Raw genomic sequence first — 20,341 nt, forward strand, 5'->3', positions numbered from 1 at the left:
CTTCTGTATTGAATATAAGAAAACATTATTTGTCCAAGTGAATGCGCGCTGGCCTCTACTACCGGGCCTCCACATATCATGACTTCCAGTTAAAATTATGCAACGCGTGAAAAAATTTAGAAAGAAATAGTGTGCTTCGTTTACTTTTGTTCGCACCAAGACATGTATTTACAAGATATTTGAGCGTATGTGTGTGCGTGCATGAGAAAATGCTTTCATCTCGCGTTTTCTGCTAATTTCTCCTCCAATGTTTTTCCTTTCATTTCTCCAGTGCCTGGAGTCCCTTTATACCTTGCCTTTAAACTTACGCAACTTTGAAACTACAAAAAGCTCAATACACAAGCACTATTTGCATTATTGCTATAAAAGAGGGGATAACGACCGACACAATAAAGCAAACTTTCGCTATCTCTGTTTGCGGAAGGCAGAGCACGAATTCCTTATTTTATGCCCATCCTTGCTGTGACGTTTTCGAAGTATACAGTGTGCTGCAATGACAAGGAAAAAAATTAAAGCATTATGTATTGTACAGGGGCGCCAATGCCTCTACATGCACGCTTTTATATCCACTGTAGTTGTAGGGGCTCTGGATAGAGATATGTGTCAGATGAACGTGACACTACCGCACCATTCTGTTTAGCGATGAACTGTCTCGGTATAAAAAAGAAGTGCAGAGAAGTACTGTGTATGGAACATAGTGGTTACGACCACCCATCCATTTCTTTGCTTCGTGCAGCGGGAGCCGGCAAGGTCACATGATGCGGTGACGTCGGCGTGGGTCAAGGGGCGCCGGACCCCGGGATAAGGACGTGCAGCGGAGGAGGGGGCAACCCCCCGATCAGGTCGCGGCGCCATGAAGACCGGCACCAAGGACGGCCTGCTCTCGGACGAGGACAACTCCTTCGACGAAGACGACGAGACCACGCCGCTCAACGCCGCCTACAGCAGGTACGACCGCAATCGCCCATCAGGGTTTCTGTTGTTTCAGCCTCCGTAGATTGCTAACCCAATGTCGTTTAATTCAAACTTCTGGTCTATACTAACCAACGCTTTGATCCTGTCCGCATAGAGCGTGTTAAGAGGGCTCCATTAATTTGAACTCAATATTGTTCGAATACATTTATGGCTACCATGAAGTTAGAATAACGGGGCGTCGATTTACTACTTTGGAATTTTGGGTCATTGAGCACCGTTTTACTGCAGAGGACAACTAATAAGGTGTCATAGTGGAGACGCTTATTTTTATTTATTGGCACCTCAAAGGCCCACTAGAGGTGTTACATGAGGGGTGGACCAGCGGATAATTAATTAGTTCCTTGATGAACGACTTGAAAGATTCATGGCTTGGCACAAAGCTTCTTGAGCGGGCAGGTCGTTCCAATCTCCTGCAGTCTCGGAAAAAATGAGTAGGTAAGAAGGAACTGTTTGGCCATCGTTACAATAAATACTGCTGACCTCCCGCTCCTTCACCTTTCCAAGATTCCAAACCTCTGATGAAGAGTTCATGTATGAACTCAGCATGAATCCCGAGCTCGTTTTGTCTCAGCTGGAAATAGTTTATTATAAACTACAGTACGAATTCGAAAGACGTATCAAGCCGAAGAAAAAAAAAACAAGAAATTGATGCTTTATTCAAAAGCCGGAAAATGCTTAAATACAGCCACCCCCAAGACTTCTTGAAATCAGGGAAGCAAAAAAAAAAAAAAAAAAAGAAAAGCATGTGACAAGAAAAAAAGAAATACACCCCTATGAAAGTGGTTTCTTATGAGGACCGGCAACGGCAAAATCAAAAGAAAAAAAAAAAAACAGCGGCTAAATATCTAGTAGTGATTGAGAACAGGCTCAAGTGACGACATGCGGGCTTTCTCTTGCTGCAGCACATGGAGCTCGATGCCTAACGTAGAACAACTTGTCTCGTTAACCTATGGCTAAGCTGAGCAGTTCTAAGGGTGGCAAAGCTGTCACCGAGGTCACTCGGTGTCTGCTATCACTTGAACCTATATATTCGAGTTGTGGAAAATACAGCCCACTCAAGCCCGCAGGATTACAAGCTTGAACTGTGCATTATAGCTAGCTACCTGTAGGCCTCGCAGTGTTCCGAGTAAGGCTTCGCCCCCCCCCCCCCCCCCTCCTTTTTTTTTCTTCGTAACAAAAAACGAACTCTTGTCTTCTTCTCAGGCCTTCTCGAAGCCCTCGGAAACCTTGCGACGTTGACGTAGACATATAATATCCACGATTTAGCTCATTTGTTCATCTACGCTGGACAGAGATGGAAACCTTGATAGACGTAAACGCTAGAGGCAAATGCGCCTTTGGTGGTGAGAAAACAAGGTGGGTATCACTTCAAGTGACACATCTGCAGCACAACAACGGCTATGGTCGCCAAAGGAAGCATAGTTTCGTACTTGGTGCCCACGCTTGAGACGAGAGAAAAAAGATGCTACAATTCATTTCGATCACCACAGCAGTTAGTACCTATCTTTATCTACAGATAAAGAAGAAAAGGGTGACATCTAAGAAATGACACCTGAAGTAGTGGAGATGTTCAAGAAATAGCACACGAAAGGTTGTTTACGCAGCGACTAAAATGCGATACATCCTCCGTGATTTTGGCGTGCCTCTTATCATTTTGTGCCAGTGAGAGAATGAACAAGAAAGTGGAAGAGGAGGTTGGCTGCTCCTGGCCCTATGGGGCTGGGAATGGTAGGTCCCCGCCATTTGCGACGGGGGCTCGCCTGCCACCGGTGGTTGTACCTGTTGTAGGCCGTCATTGCAATCGCCACTGCTTCGGTGGCGGACGACAGCTGTTGCAACGCGCGTCTTTCTCTCTCCCTCTTTTTCTTTCTTTCTTCTCTATTTTCTCCTCTGTCCGCACGAGGCAGCGGAGGTGGCTCAGCTAGAGCCAGTAGCAGGCCCGTGCATTTTCTTTTCCTCCTTCATACAGTCGCAATAACAACAACACGAAAGTGCACAAAAATTTAAGTAGGCGACGGACATGTCGGGTCGGCTTGCTGCACAGACAGGGCAATGCGACATCGCATGACAATACACAGCCCAATGCAAGGCAACATTACGCGAGGTGATGCAACATATAGTACACACCACGGCATTGTAATATTGTGTCGTGCAGTGACAAAAATAGTTTGAAAAAAAAAAAGGTATAACAATTAAGCATTGCAGTCACCGCGAAGGACTTTCCTCAGTAGTGCCTATACTGCGTGCCCTCCCATGACTGCCCGTGCTAGCGTACCAGCGGCTGCGTTGCGATCGCGCTCCGATAAGAGAGCGGGGCAACAGATCGACTAGGTAAACGTCCACCTGGAATACAGAATGACACGACGCTGCGCGAGAATTGTGCGAAAGCCGAGCGCAACGGCAGAGCGCCTGTTGTGTCTCTCAATCATTCCAGGGCAGATCGTCACACTTAACACGGCGCTCGCAGACAAAAAGGCAGCACTCGGGTCCCGCCGGTCGCGTCTGGGTCGTCGGGCCGCAACACAATTTCTCGCGCTGCTGAATAATGACATAACGCTCGGGCGCCCGCCCGCGTAATAACCTCTCAGCGACCCATCTTTCCTTCGACTGACAGTGCTAGTTCGCCGTTCTCGGCGCGCGCGCAACGCGCCACACCTGAAAGGGTTATTGCCGGAGGAATGACCCTTGTAGAACAGCAAGACGACGCCGACAGGCCGGAGCGTGGATGAAGAGACAGGGTGTGCAGCAGCAGAGGAACGGGGAAGAGAGATGGGGAAAGCAGGGAGAAGAAAGCGGCAGAGTAAAAACGGCGGCACCGCCTCCGAAAGACAAGACAGGCAACCACTTCAAAGCGCACTTAGCGAAGCCGCTCCATCTTACGCGGTCATTCCAATTCCAATAACCCCATCACTGCCGACGACGAATGATGGCCGCAGAGCGGTGCCAGCGGCAGCGGGTGTTCCGCGCAGTGTTCCGAGCACTGACGATGTGATTTTTTTTTTTTTTTGAACGCTTGTACTTTGCGTCAGACTAATCGCAGAGGCGAGCCGTTCGCTCATAAACGTTCACGCCGAACTGGCACCTTCGCTTTACGGCATTTATTTTACTGTCACCGAGTTTCTGCGCAAAAATGCGCCGGTCGACAAGCCAAGAGATTTTGCATGTTTTGTGAATTCGGCGCCGCTGACGTCAGCTCTTAGGTTTCACGACTCTGCACAGTTTGAAGTCAGAGAGGGGTCGTTCGTGCGCAACGTGAATGCCCGCGCGCTCTACGGAGGTTCTCGGGGTGAGAGGCATAAAAGGTTCGGACTGCGCCACGACCCGGCCGGCATGCTAGTGGCGGTGCCGAGAAATGTATGCGCGGGGCATAGGGCGGGTTTTCCCTTCGTGCGCATAAAAATATACGCCGGAGGAAATGCAACTGAGGAGAGCCCACCAACGCTGGTGCATGCATGTAGGCGCTAATTGGGAGACATCTTCTCGTAAAGCCGGTGATTTACTGCTCGCCTCCTCGCTGGCCTCTTGTTCGCGAGTTCTTATATGTGCCTGCTCGGAACGCCTCCCTGTACAGTTCGTCCCACGCCAGCAAATTAGCTGCAGTTCACTTTCCGAGTCACCTGGCCCGCAAAGGGGACTTGGGGGTGGTCGAAAGAGTGCCTGTGACCGGGTTAACGAGGTTCGTGCGCGAATGCAGCGTAATGGGTCATTTCTGGATAAACCTCGCGAGCCCCCTGGGGAGCTCGGTATTTGAAAGCAAGAAGTCGAGAATGCAAAAAAAAAAAAAAAAAAAAGGCAAAGAGAAGTCTTCCTCCGGGGTCAAGAATAAGCCCCTGGCGATAGCTGCCCCTCACCCCCAAAAAGAGCGGCAATTTCTAAGCCCACGTGTAATACGCACACGCTTAAAACACATCACGTATAACCTTATACCCCATCTCCCTGTATCACAAGTATGAATAGGGAACCCAACGCATGCGTGAATGAACACTCTGAGCGTGCTCTAGCATGGAACCGGTCGTCCTGCTAAACTGAGGTCGAAGTATACTATCTCAGATGTCCTTTTACTCAGGCTGCGGGTTCTTTATTGCAGCAGGGCCGTTAGGTGTCCTGGCATCCGTATGAGTGCCAAAGCACAGCCGGCTGCAAAGAGCTAAATACGAGGCTCGTTAAGTGCTATGAAGGAACTTGTGTTCATCATATGCGGAGCCTCCATGATATATAGCCACGACTGTCCGGAGAGATGTCGTTAGCACGGCTCATTTTTCAGCAGAGTGCTTGCAAAAAGGGAAGTTAAAAAAAAAAAACAAAAAACAAATACGAATTATTTCAACAAGATTCGAAGTCTATTTAAAATATATTTTTCTTCTTTAAAGCATTTTTGCATCAAACGTGGCGCAGTGATCATGTCGTCTCAGATTCGGCTTCATTTTAGCAGTCGACATGATGATGCAAGTACGTGGTTTCACAAGAATGACGTCGTGTTATTAAGCGGACATACGTCACCTGAAAATACTGCGAGTAATGGCTGCCAGCTATCAAGCGGAGGCGTGTCATGATCGCGGCCTTCAGGTTTAGCAGAAATGCGGTGTGCATGTGCACGAGAGTGCAGCTGCCGCTGTCGGTGCAAGCACCACTGCACAAGCACATTTAATTCTGCCCCAACTGTGGAATGTCTAACCTTCGAGTGTACAGCAAAAACGTGCATTTAAATCTCGTCCTGGGCTCGCGCAGAGCCTGCTAAGAATGCAATAAAAAACCAACGGAGTGTGTTTTTGACAGTAACGGTGAGGTGACATTTGAATATTGTAATATTCTCTGAAAAACAAATTTTGGAAAAAGTCGAATATCGGAAACTTAACAAACATGTGTTTTTTGAACTCTGTCCTTTATTTGAACCACGCAGTGAAATGTGCCACAACAAATCCTTACTTGGCTATGTTTGCGAAAACGTCACCTCGCAAAATGTGGAAGCAAAAAGTGGAAGCAAAACGAGGAAGAAAATATGGAAGCGAAATGTAACGCGTGATATGACGTCACATTAAGATGAGACTGGTAGTCATAAAAGTGAGTCATTATATTTTCGTCATGAATCAGTCAGATTGGAAATCCAATGTGCATGGCTATGGAGTCCATGACTTGTGTAAGTCAATGTGAGGACCCAGACTTGTCTCTAGTCAGGGACTCTCAAAAGTGCTGAGTCATGAGATTCTGGGAGCTACTTAAGAACAGTCAAAGCACATGCTTTCGCATTTCTGTAATGTAGACCTCTGCAGTGGTCTCAGAGTTTTTGATTGTGTATGGTGCACTCTTCGAACACAAAATTTGGCGCCCAGAAAACACTTACTATTAAAACAAAAATGAAAAATCAAACGCGTTCGTGCAGACTTTCTAAATGCGTATGTGATATTTTAACTGCACGGTAGAGACCAAACTCGGAAACAACAACTAAATAATTTTTTGAACAAAATGCCGCACTTTTAGTCCCATGTTTAGCATATTATAAAATCCCGAATATTTCTGCAATAACTCTAGCCGATTGCCAGGACGACATTTCGCCATATTGAAATTCGCTGTGGTAGTACTTGATGAATAGCAAATATATATACCGTTACACTTGAAATCGCATACGGTCCTGTAAAAAGTGAGCTTGGTAAAGATTGTATTTCTTGACGCTTACGAAGTGCGGCAGGCACTAGTGACTTCGGCTCATAAAATATGGCGATGTTCCGTATTTTGCGACAACTACGACGCAGCATAGGCTTAAACTTAAGAGGAAAAATCTACCTAAACAAACTAAACTCTGGGTATACAGAAATACTCTATCCTTTCGCCATGAAGTCCACGTGTTTTGTCTGCCGATGTCCTTGTCCTCCTCTTCTTGCAAGATCCTCTTTATCACATCGATGACCTGCCATTTTGCTTTCGTATCTATGCTTGTAGTTAGTTGTATTTCCTGCCAAGAAAACCCTATGGCCAGTCACAATACCATTATCGATATGGCGCCGGAAAATGAGCCCCCCAGGTTGGAAGGCGTCCCACATGTTACTGGGGATGAACAAAGGGCGATTCCTAGTAGCTCCAGGACGAATGAAGCGGCTGGGCTAAAGCCAAAAGGACGCTCAGTTGTGGATGTGTCGGGAAGCGACCGGAAAGTCCGATGTTGCAAGGAGATATATCACATAGCAACATGGAATGTAAGATCTATGACGCGAGGTAAACTGGATATCGTCAAGCGAGAAATTGACAGATTGAACATTGATATCTTGGGTATCAGCGAGCTCAAGTGGACCGGAATGGGAGAATTTAACTCCGGCGACCATTATGTCCTTTATTGTGGGCACGAATCCAAGAGAAGGAATGGGGTCGCTCTCATAGTAAACAGAAGAATGGGCAAAGCAGTGCTAGGGTACAACCCCAAAAACGACCGAATGATTTCACTTCGGATCCAAGGTCACCCTTTCAACATAACAGTTATCCAAGTCTATGCACCGACCACTGCTGCTGAAGAAGCTGACATTGAGAGATTTTATGCGGACCTACAATGCCTTTTAGACCGCACCCCATCATCAGACGTCGTTTTTCTCATAGGAGACTGGAATGCTAAGGTCGGGAGTGAAGAAATATCCGGAATTACAGGCAAGTTCGGTCTTGGTGAGCCAAATGAAGCTGGGCAGAGGCTAGTAGAGTTCTGTCAAGAAAACAACCTGACCATAGCGAATACTCATTTTCAACAGCACGAGAGGCGCCTGTACACATGGATTTCACCGGACGGTCTGTACAGGAATCAGATCGATTATATTATTTGCCGGCAGAGATGGAGAAGCGCTATACAAGCAGTAAAAACAAGGCCTGGGACCGATTGTGGCACCGATCATCAGCTTCTTGTTGCCAAAATTAAGCTTCGATTGAGGAAAACGCAGAAAACTAGAAGGCCTTTCAGGTATGATCTGGATCAGATTCCATTAGAATATGCTGTGGAAGTGAGCAATCGATTTCAAGAATTAGATCTAGAAGACAAAGAGCCCGAAGAGATGTGGACTGATGTTCGTGATATAATACAAGAAGTTGCTACTAAGGTAGTGATCCAAAGCAAAAGAAATGCAAAAAAGCAAACTGGTTATCTGAAGAGGCTTTGCAAATAGCTGAGGAAAGGAGAATGGCAAAAGGTATGGGGGAAAGAGAAAGATACAAGGTTCTCAATGCGGATTTTCAGAAAATAGCAAGGAGAGATAAGAATGCCTTCTTGAACGTACAGTGTCAAGCAGTTGAGGACAACAGCCAATTAAGGAACACAAGAGCTCTGTATAAGACAATCAAAGATATCAAAGGAAGCTTCTGTGCTAAGCTGGGCGTGATAAAGGACAAACGAGGCAAGGACCTCACTGAAGCCTCAGAGATAAAGAAGAGGTGGCAGGAATACACAGAAGAACTGTACAAGAAGGACCCGGATGTGCAAACCCAACATAGGACGGTTGTGATTACTGATCTCGAGCCGGGCACCCTGAAGAGTGAAGTTGAATGGGCCTTAGCCAGCCTTGCTAAGAATAAAGCTAGCGGAATTGATGGTATTCCAGCTGAGTTGCTTCAAAACCTCAACCACGACGCTGTTAACACACTGCATACATTATGTCAAAAGATTTGGACAACCCTGCAGTGGCCACATGATTGGAGGAGGTCAGTTTACATCCCCATTCCAAAGAAAGGCAGTGCCAAAGATTGTTCCAACTACCGCACGATCGCGCTTATTTCGCATGCTAGCAAGGTGATGTTAAAAATCCTGCAAGGTAGGCTGCAGCAGTATGTGGATCGGGAGCTTCCGGACGTGCAAGCTGGGTTTCGCAAGGGCAGAGGAACTAGAGACCAAATTGCCAACCTTCGCTGGATCATGGAAAAAGCAAGAGAGTTCCAGAAACCCATTTACTTCTGCTTTATTGATTATGCGAAAGCGTTTGACTGCGTAGATCACAGCAGATTGTGGCAAGCTCTCCAAGAGATGGGAGTTCCAATTCACCTCATCTGTCTCCTCAGGAACCTTTATGAAGGGCAAGAGGCCGCAGTCAGAACTGGGCATGGTCTTACTGATTGGTTTCCGATTGAGAAAGGGGTGAGGCAAGGCTGCATACTGTCGCCCTGCCTATTTAACCTATATGCAGAGTGCATCATGAGGAAGGCCGGTCTGGACGAGTCTTCAGCTGGAGTGAAGATCGCTGGAAAACGTATCAACAACCTTAGATATGCGGATGATACCACTTTAATGGCAGAAAGTGAATTGGATCTCAAGAGACTTCTGATGCGCGTACAAGAAGAGAGTGAGAAGTTTGGGCTTAAACTGAACATTAAAAAGACGAAGATCATGGCGTCTTGCCCTATCAAGTTCTGGAGCATCAATGGAAAAGAAGTGGAAGCTGTGACAGATTTTCTGTTCTTGGGCGCCAAGATTACCTCGGAAGGAGACTGCAGCCATGAAATTAGGAGACGCCTGCTTCTGGGAAAGAGAGCAATGGTTAGCCTTGACCGCCTAGTAAAGAGCAGATACATTAGTCTGCCAACCAAGATCTGTATAACCCGTGCTATGGTCTTTCCAGTTGTGATGTATGGATGCGAGAGTTGGACTGTGAAAAAGGCTGACCGCCGAAGAATTGACGCGTTTGAATTGTGGTGCTGGCGAAGACTCTTAAGAGTTCCTTGGACTGCGAGAAGATCAAATCAGTCGATATTGTCCACCATAAACCCTGACTGCTCATTGGAGGGTCAAATTCTAAAGTTAAAGCTCAGCTACTTTGGTCATCTGATGAGAAGAGAGGAGTCGCTGGAGAAAGATTTGATGTTGGGAAAGGTTGAGGGTCGCCGGAGAAGGGGTAGGCAGCGAACGCGATGGTTAGATGGCATTCTCGAGGCATTGCAGATGAAGCTATGTGATGTTAAGAAGATAGTGAGAGACCGGAAAGCGTGACGTGACATGGTCCATAGGGTCACGAAGAGTCGGACACGACTGAACGCCTGAACTGAACTGATAGATGGCCAGCCTTTATTGCTACTCCTGTTATCTTGGACTTAAGAGTGATATCGACGTGAACTCTGTAGCGCAGACACTGGAGCAGTCTGGAGAGGAAACCCACCAATGCTGCAATGCATACTTCCTCAAATGTGAAACTGCCGCGCCGCTGCGTGACCCGTTGCACAAACTCGACCACCTTCGCTTTCAAAACGTGCTTCCAATCAAACCTTCGACAGAACAGCTTCGCGCTTATAAGCACACAAATTCCTCCGGAACAACACTGGTGCGCACCGCATGCGCACACGTAGCGACTCCTCACCCAATAATTTTACACGAGTACACGCGACTAAAACTCTTCTTCACGATCTGATCTGCCCCACAGGCGCCCAGCCTCCTTTCCAGCTCAGAGGTGCCGCATTCCTCGACCCCTCCAATCGAGACTCGCCACACGCGTCCTCCAGTTCGCCGCCGCTGCACTCTCTTTGCGCGAGCCCATCATGGAAGGAAATGAACGGAACACAGCTGAAGGGAGGGCGGGCAGTTCACGCGCTGTCCAACGCTGAGCTCTCCCGCGTTCCGCGGTCGTTGGCGATATCGCCATCTTGATTCGGAGGGCTGCTGCGCTGAGCTTCGTGCATGGAGGCGCGCGCACGTCCGTCACTCGCCTCAAAGCATCCCGCCTCGCTCACTCTTGCTCGTCTCGGTCCGGCCTCCGTCACGAGTCACGTCTTGCACCTGTTCCCCTCTGAAAGCGATTATGCCGCAGTCACTGCGGCCGCTGAGCAGTAAAGCCGTGTGACTGGCGCTGCCCACTTTCGCTTCGCGTCGTATTTTCTCTAGCATCGGCAAGGAATTATTTCGCGCGTCGTAATTGCCACCCCAACCTGCTACTGTAGTGTCGACGACATCGAATACATTCGGTGAGAGGTCGTCCTCCTACCGCCGCGACTACAGAAGGGACGTTTCTAGAGCCAGCTGAAATTAAGCGGCTCGCCCGTGTTACTCAAAATGTGGGGTACTGGATGAAATGTGCACTTGCTGCCCTCGTGAGGTGATCTCGCCTCCGGCCGGGTTCCGTGCGATGCTTATCTGGGGCTTCAGACAGGCGCGAGACCGAAGGCACGACTGCATACCCGGGCCTGGACAGATCGGGCAACATTCCTGCCCGTCACCAATTTCCTGACGGTAGCCTATAATACTGCTCTGGACTTCACAGAGGATTCCAACTGCAGAAGATTGAAGCCTGTAGGACGCGGGATTCCCTTCGAAAAGTACTATTTCCGAGGCAGAACACCTACTCTTAGCAGTCAGACGAGTGAAAAGAAATCTACCAATGCAGGCAGCCGACAAGGTGAGGGTAGCATCTCTCCAGTAATCTGTCCTACGATTGTGTCTTGGCCTTTATATTGCTTTGGGGCACTTGCCCCAGATTCCATCCGTAGCGAAAAGTCCGCGGGGCGTGTTGCCGCAAAGAAAACGAAAAACAAATACGCATTCACTATCTGGCGGTTGAGACAAACGCAATCTACACCTCGCAGCAGCTTGCACTTGATCAAGCCTCCCCCCCCCCCCCACACACACACACATACACACATACACACGTTCCGAAGTTACCGACGCAATGTGTGCTATGATTATGACGTGCAACGAGCTGGTGGCGACTTGCGATTGCGATTTGTGTTTTGCAGAAATGCACAGTCTTTGTCAAAAATATACGGTCCAAGGGTTTCGCTTCTAAGCCCTGTAACGCGGCTCCTGGTAGCAATACTGGAATATGAAAGTAAGCTAGAGCAGAATAAGGACGAGTTTTGTCACCTATGACATTTGGAACGACAGAGTTGGGGTACGAGCCCCGTTACGGGGCTTAGAAGAAAAACCCCTGGGCCGTATACTTTTGACAAAGACTGTACATAATGCATTAACACCGACCTAATCAAGGCAATCGAAATGGCGGGTAAAAAAAAAAAAAAAAAAAAAAAAAACTAAGATGCGCAAAGCATTGTAAAGGAATACGTCTGCACTTAATGCTGGTATAGTGACTGCAGGTCTGAACGATGACAGTGAACGAACTACAAGAATCATAATGGGGTGGTGTACGTCCGGCAGGTACAAACGGTGAATGGCAGCTTACCACTATCCCTCAAGAGAAAAGTATGTAACAGCTAACTGCGAGAACCTCTGGGGCGGAAACGTGGAGGCTAACGAAAAGGGTTAAACATTCAGTGCCGCTTTTAGTATTGAAAGACTCCGGTTCAGCTTAAATGGACGACAAAGCAGCAAGCTACGGAAAGGAAAACGACGCGTGCAACTTTCAGACAGGAAGAAAGCAGCTAGACTGCCGGGCAAGGAAAGAAACGCGAGTAATGACATCTATTCGAAATCAAGAAAAAAGGGGCATGTGCAGAACATGTTGTGCGACTAGCTAAGGGTAGCAAATTGGAATCCAAGAGAAGGTAAACGTGAAGAAAGGTGTCTGCGGTAGAGAGGAAAGAGGGGGGGAAGGGGGGGGGGGGAGACCTGGTTAATTGTAGGAGTATGGGAGAGGCCTTTGACATGCAGTGGGCGTATTCAGGCTCATGCTGTTGCTGATGATGACTGACATAATGCATCGTGATCAATGCTTCTGAAAATGCGAGTACGCTGCATCTAAATACTTATAGAGATTGGCAGGTAAATTTAGGAGTTGAGGACTTTGCGTTTTTGTTAAGCGGTATTAATCTTCGTGAAGTGAGTCGCGACCATACCTTGAGCACTTCAAGATGCAAGTAAAGATGTTTTCACAGACCTTGGAAGCTAATTTTTAAGCGCAACCTTCCTTTTGCTTGAAGTACAAGATGACGATAATAAGGCGGCGCTGAAGCTATGAATGCCCAGAATCCCAGCGGATGTTTCATGCTGTGCCATTTTCACTTGCATTCTTGACAAACCGGATGATGCATGTAAAATTTGCTCTGAATCTTTCTTTGCTTCGCTTGAGCGAATCATGTACGTCCTAGAGCATCTCGAAACGAGCGCCTTCGTGCTACTTACAATATATACAATATACGCCATACAATACAACATATACAATATACACTATATACAATATACGAACCTTTGTGACCTTCCGGGCTAAGCTGACTTATATATTTGGCAAACACTGGAAAACATTCTACCGAAAAGTTAGTTACTTCGTAGCCGTTTTTTGTTGTGTTCACATGCAGTGCAATTAATCTGTCACTGTCGCTTTCAAAGCGCTGAGAGGGCAGCGCTACGCAAACAGAACAAATTGTTCAGCGGCAGCACACGGAGTGGATTACGTTTCGGCAGTAGTTGAAAATGGGTCTCTTTGTAATGGCGCTTGACTTCTTGTAGCTGTTGATGTAATTCGGGCAGGGCAATTGCAGCATTAGATAACCAAGAAGCTCCCGAGACGTGCTCAATCATATTGAATGAAAAATTCGACGCAACAGACAAACACCGAAGCAGAGAACAACAGGAAGAGTGTAGCGCTCGTCCTGTTGCTTTCTGCTTCGGTGTTTGTTTGTCTGTGGCGCTGTTTTCCATTCAATATGTTTCACCAACTCGCCCGCTTGGCTATAATGCTCAATCACTCTGCTTCATGCCTGTATAGTAGCGGTCCGACTGCTCTATACACTTTCTTCTGTGGAATGGTTGTATTCGGAGAGAAGTGTTCTGGTAAAAGAGAAAGCTTCGGTACGAGTTGGTTAGTTGCTGTTGCGAGATTATCACCTTCCACACATGTGCACTGCACTCGGTCATGAACGATTTACAAGTGGAAACGGGGTAGCTCAATGAAAAAAAAAAAAAAAAGAAAAATGTGTGGGCTGAGGTAGCAGCCATAGTTGGCCTCTCCGAGAGACTAAAAAAAAAAAAAAACATTTTGGAAACACGTATATTTTGAGTAAACAATAAATACACGACATTAATTTTATTCACAACAGCCCCTGTGCAACTTCCTAACGCGCCGTAATCTGCACGGTAAACGAACAACAGCTCATCAGCGCAGATAAGGGCGAGAATGCACGAGCGCAAGTCACGCGAGGCTCGAAATACGCACTCGTGTCTGTAAGGGATATGCCGGATAAGACAATGTATTGTTCTTGTTAAATTGAACAACAAAGAAAAGAAGCTAAGCGTTCAGGAAACGATTACTAACCAGCAGAAAATGCATATATGACCAAGGAATACAAGCACACTACGTCCGATGTTCTTAGTTCGCGAGCAACCTACAGCTAAAAAAAAATATATATATATTCTGACAGAGCGTCTGATGGATTACCCCTTTCTTCGCGCGTGTAAGAAAGTCGTAATGACTCGTCGGACCAGCAGGTTTGCCGGGCGTTCTCCGCTCCTTTTTGCTGCTCACCCTTCTTCGACAAAGTGGTTTTTCGCTGGCCAAGAGTTGCTCCGGCGTGCGAATCGAATGGCGCCCTGCGCGCTCTGATTGATCGGGGCGAAGGAGAGGTGGGGGAGGGCAGCGAAGGGTGCACTGCGGTGCTTCGCTTGAGGGGATCCGAGGAAGAGGAGGAGGAAGCGCACCGAGCGGAGCGCGACGACGACGACCACAACGAACGAGGTCGCGCGCAATCTGGCCATCGCGGTGGCGGCGGCCAGAGGAAAAAGGCGCCGGGAATCCGGATTCACGCCGCCTTTCCACGCGTGCAACACGAATTCGACGCCAACCGGCATCGGAACACCGGCGCTGCTAGCAACCTGTTCCAGCCAGCCGAAGTGGATGAATCACAATGGAACACGCTCCTTCACACTGCACGAGTAGCCAGTGCACTCCGGGGTGTAATTGCTGAGAGAGATGAGATAGAGGAGAGCGTTCGGGAGGTTTTCGTAAAAGAACAAGAAGGAGAAAAACAACGACCGTCCAAAGGTGCGTCAAATTTTGCAGCTGGCTACCGAGCGAATTTGGGATGGTGATAAATGACAGCACCTTGGTTGGCTACACGTGCACGGAACGAGTTGGTGAAATTAGAGAGGCAAAAAAATCAGTAACTGGACAGACAATAAAGAGATTGCTTCTTGGTGGGCACGTACGATGCTGGCCACAACAGGGAACGTGCCAGTTTTGAAACTTGCATTCGACAGCGTCGAGTTGGCTCGAATTACCTCCCCTAGCACGCTGATCATTCTTGGAGTCCTGTCCGAGTGCGAAGGCTTCGGATGGTGAGACGCTTGACAGGACTGAGCTCATTCGACCGAGCACAGTGGAGGCGTCAGCAATAAAACACGCTTGCTTTCTTTAAAGCTGGCATACGCAGAAATGTAATGACAAGGTCTGTCTGTATTCTGTCTCTGCACAGTGCTCGGTTAAAACACAGTGAAACTAATCCTAGTGGTTTTGCCAGGAAAGAGAAAATGACTCCCGATGCTCAGAAAGATAAAATTAAAATAAAATAAAAGGACTATTCTTCAAGCACGTTGCAGCTTTAAGTACGTATATCGCTCATACAAATTTCATTCAATGCGGTCGGCACTGTCACTGTTCGATTCGTATCCGATTAGGTAGGCAATCTACATTGTTCGCATTCGATTCAATGTTTGAAGTATATTATTCGCATTAGATTCGATTCGGAAATAAAAGTATTGTTATTCGCACAACGTAATTTGCAGTAGATAGATAGGGATGAGGATGGAAGGCAGGGTAACCAGAAAGGCCTCCGGTTGGCAACCTTACTCTGGGGAAAAGGGATAAGGGGATTAAAGAGGGGAAGAGAAAAGGGACGTGGAGCACAGTCAGAGTTTGTGACACAAGCCGGTGGCTGTTAGAAAACTAAACAGTGCCCTGTATGCCTTAAAGGTGATAGACTGCCATGGCCGCGGACCAAGGATCTGATCCGCCGTTAAAGGACGAGGATCGAGGCGGTCCAGCGCACAACGCAGCTTATGTCTTTCACTCACAAATGCAGGGCATTCACATAAGAGATGTTCGATTGTCTCTTCACAGCCACAATTTTCACAGGCAGTGCTATCGGCCGTTCAAATCCTGAAAGCATACTTGTTGGTGAACGCAACACCGAGCCATAAACGGCACAGCAACGTTACTTCTCGACGAGCAATCTGATGGGGAAGGCGGAGGCACAGTTCAGAATCCAGTGCCCTGAGGCGGCGATTGCTAAACTCCCCCGTATTCCCTGAAATTGGGATCTCCAGGGCCAGACGGCGCAGGGCACATGCGGCATCAACCCTCGATATGGGTATTTTAACTGCCATCGCTGTGGGCAGAACGGGCAGCCTCGTCCGCCTGGTGGTTTCCCCTGATGCCGCAGTGTCCTGGCAGCCACTGAAAAAAATATTATTATGACCTTTCAATACTGCGTCGTGGTACAGCTGGCGGATCTCTCCAACGAGTTGTTCATGTGACCCGCGGCGTAGAGCTGCTTGCAGGCCTTGAAGGGCTACTTCAGAATCTGTAAACACTGTCCAGTAATTTGCAGTAAATCTTCAGTAATGGAATATGCCCACAAAATGCAGTGCTCTGCACATTTAATCAAATTCAACCTTGACGCACACAAGCGCTTAAACTCTCCCATCCAACCGCGCTAAACCGGACCGCGAACCTGAACTAATAAAATACCCTCGTTATTCCACGATGGCAAAAACAAGCACCAGCATGCGAGTCGCGCAAACACTTTCCCTCTGGAAGGTCCGTCAGCCTACAGACGACGCGCTTGTAACGTCCTCAGGTAAACCGTATCCGCTGGCTGGATCACAGAAGACACACACAGCTGACTGCTATGCGATGCGTAGGAAAGGGTGGGGCGGCAGCTCATGCCAGCTCGATTTGCGAAAGCGTTCGACGGCAGCGCCGTGCGTGCACCGTTATGCGAGACTTTCTCTCCGACAACACGCACACATGGCACATCGGCAAACGAGCGACCATCTCCGCGGAGCCTCCAAGGACGCTTCGTCCACTCGATTCGCCGACACGCGTTTGCGCCGGCATGTCGTTCTTGCGTAATGCAATGAAGGGAATGAGAGAGAGAGAAAGGCGATGAGGATACGTTCGGAGGGGACTGGAAAAGAAAGTATACATACGTGTATAGAATGAATAAACGAGGAAGGAAAAGGAGTCGAGTGCCGATGTAAGAACAACCAGGTGGAGGAAGACGCATTGAAACTGACGATGAGATGAGACGGCGGCATCGGGAGTCCCGCTATGTGGGCGCGAGTGCGCCAAACGCCAAGAGAGAGAGAGAGAGAGAGAGAGAGAAAGAGTTAGGGAGAGAGTGGGTGGGATGCGCGCGAGCTGTTAAAGGCACTCTTCCAACGAATGTGACGCCATACGTCGCTAACGGATCGAGCCTTTCTTGGTCGACCGTTCGCCGACGGGACGCATAACGTTCATCCTTCTCCGTGCGTCAGCTTAAACTGGATGGAAAACGATTTCGAGGTCTTTTAAGTGTGCGCGAACGTCTTCGACGTTTCCCTGGCATCGGTCGCAGCTAGTGAGCACTTGCACAGGTGCATAGAAACGCGCGATATTCGGAGCCAACATGGAGGTCTAGAACCAAGAACGTTTCGCTGCGTGATTATTGACCCCTGCATGGTAGCTTCACTTCAGTCTCTACTAGTGGTGTTGGGATTGCGTAGGCATCGCATGCAATTATTAATGCACAAAATATCACAAGGGGTATTTAGCTCTCATTCACTGCCTCGCTACGCATTGCACCAGTAAAGGAGCTGTGGCTGCTGATGAGATGTGCCAAATGAGCTAAATTATCGGCATGAAGACAGTAGTGTAATGTTCAGGCTTTCACCACTTTCGCCAACTATGCACTACAACTACACGACTCGCAGGTTGGCGCTTTGAGTACCACTCTGGCATAACATGAGGCACCTCAGCTGTTCTTTCACCTGATTTGCTGACATGAAGCGAAATGGAGCTTGGAAACCAAGCAGTGGCTACGAAAACACAGTTCCGCGCATTTGAGTGTTCTGCCCATGTGGAATTACTCTCCGTTTCCAAAAGCCGTTAGATGAAAGAAACACCGTCATTGGGACCCGTGATAAAGCGAACACTGCCGTTGGGCGTAGTGCGGTCAACGTTAGAGGCTTCTAGCGCAGCGGAAACGTACTATAGCGTAAACGTATACCGGGTGACGGCCAGTCTCCAACGCACGCGCAGTTGCCCCACCGTACCCCACATTACCACCGCGCGTACGTGTAAAGGATGCGGCAAACCGGTATACGTCTATGCTATATTACGCTCCCGCTATGCTAAAAACCTCTACTAGAGAGATTTAGCTTGCTGGCGACGCGCATTGCCAGCGGTGGGTGCAATCGCGACCACTGCGCCTGTGTAGAAGGGGTCCAGTAAACCGAGTACGTATACGTTAGCAAGTCTCCACACTGCTAAAACCCTCTATTTTCAATTTCATTTCTGACGTATCGGCTGTCACAACGGTGGACACGCAGTAACAACTACACGTGCTTATGTTTTGCAAGTGGGATACAGTTCGCATTTCGTCTCCAGTTTTCAGGGCACAAAGATACTGCGTTTCTTCATTGCTGACAATTTTTTAGCTAGCAGGGCTTTTATAACGTGCCAAATCTCCCTGTGTATGCATAACGCAGCCTTCTTAGCCTCAGCATAACGCAACCGTCTCAGCCTATAATTAGCTTCGAAAACTTCTTGACCTGACGCATGCTTCGCAAAGAAAAAAAAAAAAAAAACGGAAGACGAGTGATGTGAAGATACCGTCATGCATGTGCCGTAGAGAAGTCAGTTGAGATGCAAGGCAAGTTTCTGCTAGTGTCATTTAATGGAACTTCCAACTGCTATGCAACGAGTGTGCACGGCCGTGCGGTGCGGGCCATTACGACTTATTGCTGCTGCTTTTGTATGACATAAAATAATCATAAGCTCTGTTGTATGCAAAGTGCGCCAAATGTTTCGGGGCCAACGTTGACGCTGGAATCACGCGGTTGTGAAACGCACGTTTAATCCCATATCTTCTCCTTAAACCATAGAGGCCTAGCATATAAGGAGCAAGCGGGTATCATATCAGTTTGACAAGCTGCTCCGTGTCCAACAATTATATCATGAACGAGGGTTTGAAACGCTACTCAGACTCTGTAGGCAATCTAACGGCACCGATGCAGAAAAAAAAAAAAAAAACACTATCTGACAGAGTTAAATGTTCTCGGGGTAGTAGTGGTGAAATTACATTGTCCCGGACTGCACCTTTGCGTACATACGCCGACATACGTACACTGAAAGAAAGATATCATTTTCAACACGGTCGATCCAGCTTAATTAATCCACTCGCATGTATTGAAAGAGTACGCGCTTTACCGTATCTCTCCGCCACCATCCTTTTTTGTTTTTTTTTTGTTTTTATGCGCTGATTCATACTGCGCAAGCACTGTGAGTGCTCTCATACAACCTCTTAAACGTGCGTCAAGTTTTCCCGTCATGCGTAATGCACTGAAGCTTAGCAATGCTTTCGTTCGGATAACCGAGGGCAATCCGTGGAAAGACATTGCCGCTTTTGTTGCTTCCGTGCATACCCTTCCCAATCATTCATCTCTCATCCACCTGGCAGCGCTGGTCAGCTGCCATGAACCAAAGTCCATGAACCAAAGTCCATGAACCAAAGTCCATGAACCAAGACGACTAAGGTCCCAACGAACCTTGGTCGCCAGGGAGCGAGTGGCGTTAGACGCCATTGGGGCTCCGGAATTGGGGCTCCACCTGGATAGATATGTGAGGTCCTGGGCCAATAGAGCCGGGGTTCAAAAACCTCTTCGTACATTATAGTAAATAGTTGTTTACCCCCACCACTATCTCTACCACCACCACCACCACCTTCTTCATGAGGTCCGGACATGCCAAATGTCCCCAGCGGCCAGCCACAGAATCCCCCCTCCATCCTCTTTCTTTTTCTCCGTTACTTTAGTTTGTCTTTCCAGATGATCGAAACGAAGTTCTTCGCATAGCCGCGACTGGAATGCGGACGCGTTCGCTACGGGGCAGGCAATACCATCGGCGTGAATTCACCGGCATCTTCGTGCGGCGACTCGAGTTCCTGTCCCAGATGCAAGACGGCGTGGGCGTCCATACAGCTCGACCGCTGCATTCGTTAAACTCGTTCGCTCCCGGTATCGTCATCGCAAAGGCGAAGGAAAGGGACTCGGAGAAAGCGCCAGCGACGGTGTGTGGCCGTGCACTCAAGAGCAAAGAAGAAACACGTTATGCGGAGGCGCGCCTGGTACTAGAGCTTACAGACGCGTGGGCTGCAAGCGAGAGGGGCGACGGCGACGTTGTAGCGCAGGAAAAAAAAGCGCGCGCTCGCGTCGAGCGCTTCGAGCTCAGCGCGCCGAGGCTGCGGTGGCGAGGCCGCGCCCGCACTCCCG

At 48.3% G+C, this 20,341-nt stretch overlaps 1 protein-coding gene across 1 annotated transcript in view; it reads left to right on the top strand.

The window, feature by feature from the left end:
• The window catches only part of kkv (hyaluronan synthase-like protein kkv), a 91,203-nt gene that overhangs the window by 41,749 nt on the left and 29,113 nt on the right, over window positions 1–20,341 (top strand). The window contains exon 2 of the mRNA XM_084595109.1: window positions 737–948. Coding sequence (XP_084451235.1) covers window positions 854–948 — 95 coding nt within the window. The 5' untranslated portion in view covers window positions 737–853. The remainder of the gene's footprint in view (window positions 1–736; window positions 949–20,341) is intronic.

Source organism: Amblyomma maculatum, chromosome 2 (assembly GCF_055883805.1).
Source record: "Amblyomma maculatum isolate TAMU_Amacu chromosome 2, ASM5588380v1, whole genome shotgun sequence".
Taxonomy (NCBI): Eukaryota; Metazoa; Arthropoda; class Arachnida; order Ixodida; family Ixodidae; genus Amblyomma; species Amblyomma maculatum.